This window comes from Entelurus aequoreus, linkage group LG27 (assembly GCF_033978785.1).
Source record: "Entelurus aequoreus isolate RoL-2023_Sb linkage group LG27, RoL_Eaeq_v1.1, whole genome shotgun sequence".
In the NCBI taxonomy this organism is placed as follows: Eukaryota; Metazoa; Chordata; class Actinopteri; order Syngnathiformes; family Syngnathidae; genus Entelurus; species Entelurus aequoreus.
This window is the reverse complement of record NC_084757.1, coordinates 16,196,114-16,199,672: the sequence shown is the minus strand read 5'-3', so window position 1 is coordinate 16,199,672 and position 3,559 is coordinate 16,196,114. Positions and strand designations below refer to the sequence as shown.

Below are 3,559 nucleotides of genomic sequence, written 5' to 3'. Positions count from 1 at the left end.
CTATACTACTACTAATAATAGATGATATAGAATACATATTGTGCACCAGAATATACATAGATGAAGTACAATCACAGTGCAAAACACCTACAGTACAATGTATAAGGCCTACAATGGAAATAGTTGATTTCAAAATGTAATTCAAATACGTCAATTAGGATTTAGTTTGGTGTATTGTCTTCTGTTATACGTCGGATGACAACCCTCTATTTAAAATAAAGCTTCCACCAATAAGAATAATAGTAATTGCTTTGACTAGTTTTCCAACATGAGCTCCCACCTGTTGCCGGAAGAGGAGGCGTGGCTGAAACCCGTTGGGCGGGGTCAGCTCGGACAGGCAGCTCGCCGTCAGCCAATCAGAAGACGGCACCGCTGCTGCCTTATAAAAGCCGTGCTCGCCCTCAGTCAGTCAGACGAGACTCCTCTTCTCCAGGCAGACAAGACACAAAAAAAAGGATTGTTTTTTTTCCCCCTCATCTCTGCTACTTTTAAAAATACTTGGAGCTTACCTTTCGGACCGAAAAGGAGAAAGAAAATGCGTCTCATCCAGAATATGACCACCATTGCGGAGTGTGCCGCCCCGCAGTTCTCGCCGGCTAACCGGGCTATCAAGATAGCAGTCATAGGGGGCAGTGGAGTGGGGAAAACAGGTAAAAAAAAGAACCAGTTTTTAGTCAAAACATAACATTTAAATGCAGAAAGGACGGCATTAAACATGTTGCTTTGCTTCCTTTCAGCGCTGGTGGTGAGGTTTCTGACAAGGCGCTTCATTGGAGACTACGAGAGAAATGCCGGTGAGTTTGATCATTATTATTATTTATTTCTTTGCTTATATGTAAATGTTGCATATAAACAAAGGTTTATTTATATGCACACATGAAAAAGTGCAATATATTTATCTGTACAGTAACTTTATTTATTTATATATGCACCTTATTGCTTTTTAAATCCTGCACTACCATGAGCTAATGTAACGAAATGTCGTAAAGTTCAAATTTGAATGACAATAAAAAGGAAGTCTAAGTCTAATTTAAAAAAAAAATAAATTAAAAATGCCGGTTTGTGTTTGTTGCAATAAAAAAGGTGCGCTAGAAAGTAGAATGCAATGCATATAGGAACGTGGAACAAGTCATTAATAAGTGTGTGTGTGTGTGTAGGTAACCTGTACTCCAGGGAGATCCAAGTGGATGGAGACAACCAAGTCAGCCTGCAAGTCCAAGACACTCCAGGTGCAGAGGTAATAATTCCACATCCTCCTTTTTTTCCCCCTTCTTCTTGTCTGTTGGCCATGATGACTTGTGCAGAGCAGTCTGTGATGCAACACATCCAACACGGGAGGGGGGTGGGGGGGTGTCTCCCAGGGGCTTGTCTGAAAGGCTCGGAATCAAAACGGGCCGGGAAGCGGTCCAAAACCAAACCCAGACAGCGTGTGTCTGGGAGAAGCATCCAGTCTAATGGTCCATTTAGGTTAATGGAGTAACCTTACACAGCCCCGGTTTGCTTGTTCTCCTCGTGCTGGGATAGGCTCCAGCTTACTCGTGACCCTATGAGGACAAAGTGGGGAAAATGTCTAACTTTTTTTCCCCACCAAGTACCAACTCAGAAAACACTTTGCTCTAATGGGCAACATTAAAATGCAGTAGCGTAGTAGGCCTATGTCAAGTGGGCCGGACTGGTAAAATCACGGCATGACAACTTAAAAATGAAGACAACTTCAGATTGTTTTGTTTAAAAATAGAACAAGCACATTCTGAAAATGTACAAATCATAATTTTTTTTTTTACACTTACATGTTGCGGTTAATAGTATTCTACCTTTTTATTCGTTATTTATACCAACAAAATAACATCAAAATCAAATTACAGGATGTTATTTATGTACTACTCAGTGGCTCTAGTGGTTAGAGTGTCCGGTAGGTTGTGAGTTCAAACCCCGGCCCGAGTCATACCAAAGACTATAAAAATGGGACCCATTACCTCCCTGCTTGGCACTCAGCATCAAGGGTTGGAATTGGGGGTTAAATCACCAAAAATTATTCCCGGGCGTGGCCACCGCTGCTGCTCACTGCTCCCATCACCTCCCAGGGGGTGAACAAGGGGATGGGTCAAATGCAGAGGACACATTTCACCACACCTAGTGTGTGTGTGACAATCATTGGTACTTTAACTTAATTTAGTTTGCTCATTTGGTTTATTATTTTTTTACATATGTAACAATCTTCAAAGATACAAAGAATTGCTATTGCGACATCTAGTGGACACATTTAGAACAGCAGTTTCTTTCATTCAAAAAATTCCGGCTTGACACCCCTGGCCTATGTAGTCATTAAAAACAAGTTTGAATATGGGAAAATAAAAGACTGTACTTAAATCAAGTGGTAGTGGTACCAGTTTTGAGCATAACTGAACCAAAAAACCGGGATTAAATGTCTCACCTATTGTTTTCCAGTTGACCGACCAAGGCATCGTCCTTCCTGATCATGTGACCTGGTCCATCCAATGGGCCGACGCCGTGGTGCTGGTGTACTCCGTGACCGACCGCCGCAGCTTCGACTTGTTGCCCCAGTTGCACCAGCTTGTGGCCCAAACCGCCACCAACAGGGGAGGAGGCGCCGCCGCGCCGCCCGTCATCCTGCTGGCCAACAAGACCGACCTCCTGCACCTTAGGCGTGTGGACCCCCAGCAGGGGCCCCTACTGGCCGCCACGCTGGGCTGCGCCTTCTACGAGGTGTCGGCCAGCGAGGACTACAGCCAGGTGCACGGCGCCTTCCACCGGCTGTGCTGCCAGCTCGCCAAGCAGCCAATGGCCGCGCCGCCACCCGCCCCCGCCGAGAAGAAACGCTCGCCGCTCATCCCCAGGCCCAAGTCGCCCAACATGCAGGACCTGAAGAGGCGCTTCAAGCAGGCGCTGTCAGCCAAGGTCAGGACCGTGACCTCTGTGTGAGGGTGAGGACAGAGGGGGGCGGAGCTACAGGTGGTCTACGGCGGCCACGGGAATGTTTTGAAGCTTCACATGTGAAGTTTTGTGCTGGCAGAGGTGAGGTGAGGTGTCACGTCCTGCAGCAGCGAGGACGCTCAGCAGGTGTTGAGGACACAAACGCACCATGAAAGAAGACGGTCTTCTGTTTAGTTGCCTTTGACGGCCTGATGGTGGCGCCAGCACACACGAGAGCACATGGACATGGCGGGTGTTAGCATGGCAGCGTTATCACTGATGCACTTTAAACAGGAAGTGAGGCCTGTTGTTATTTATTATTTGTTGGCGATTCACGTGGTTTGGTCACAATAAAATTATGATTTTGAATTTGTCTTTTTCTTCTTACCACCAGCATGTTAACTTTGTAGTACACTTTTATCTAACGAGCTGAATTGGCTCAATCACTTTAAAAAATAACATGAGTGAAATATTTTAGCGAAAGCTTTACATTTTTAATTTGACTGATTGTTTATAAAAGCCATACAAAACTGAAAAATCCAAGGGAGAGAATACTTTTTGCAAGGGACCGTATGCTTTGTAAATTTTTTTAAACCATGTGTAATTTTTATGAATTTAAAATTAT

General features: G+C 44.8%; 1 protein-coding gene across 1 annotated transcript; it reads left to right on the top strand.

Annotated features, from left to right (window-relative positions):
- The first annotated feature begins 425 nt into the window (after positions 1 to 425).
- LOC133644028 (ras-like protein family member 11B) lies at positions 426 to 3,288 on the top strand. The gene is made up of 4 exons (XM_062038343.1): positions 426 to 650; positions 738 to 794; positions 1,158 to 1,237; positions 2,449 to 3,288. Exons 1-4 carry the CDS (start codon positions 536 to 538, stop codon positions 2,941 to 2,943), a joined length of 747 nt encoding a protein of 248 aa, XP_061894327.1. The 5' UTR covers positions 426 to 535; the 3' UTR covers positions 2,944 to 3,288.
- Positions 3,289 to 3,559: the final 271 nt, after the last annotated feature.

Bases quoted from the DNA above. Each gene is read 5' to 3' on its own strand.
- LOC133644028 (XM_062038343.1), top strand. From the start codon at position 536: ATGCGTCTCATCCAGAATATGACCACCATTGCGGAGTGTGCCGCCCCG. The intron at 795-1,157 runs GTGAGTTTGATC...GTGTGTGTGTAG, and splicing joins AGACTACGAGAGAAATGCCG to GTAACCTGTACTCCAGGGAG. The intron at 1,238-2,448 runs GTAATAATTCCA...ATTGTTTTCCAG, and splicing joins AAGACACTCCAGGTGCAGAG to TTGACCGACCAAGGCATCGT.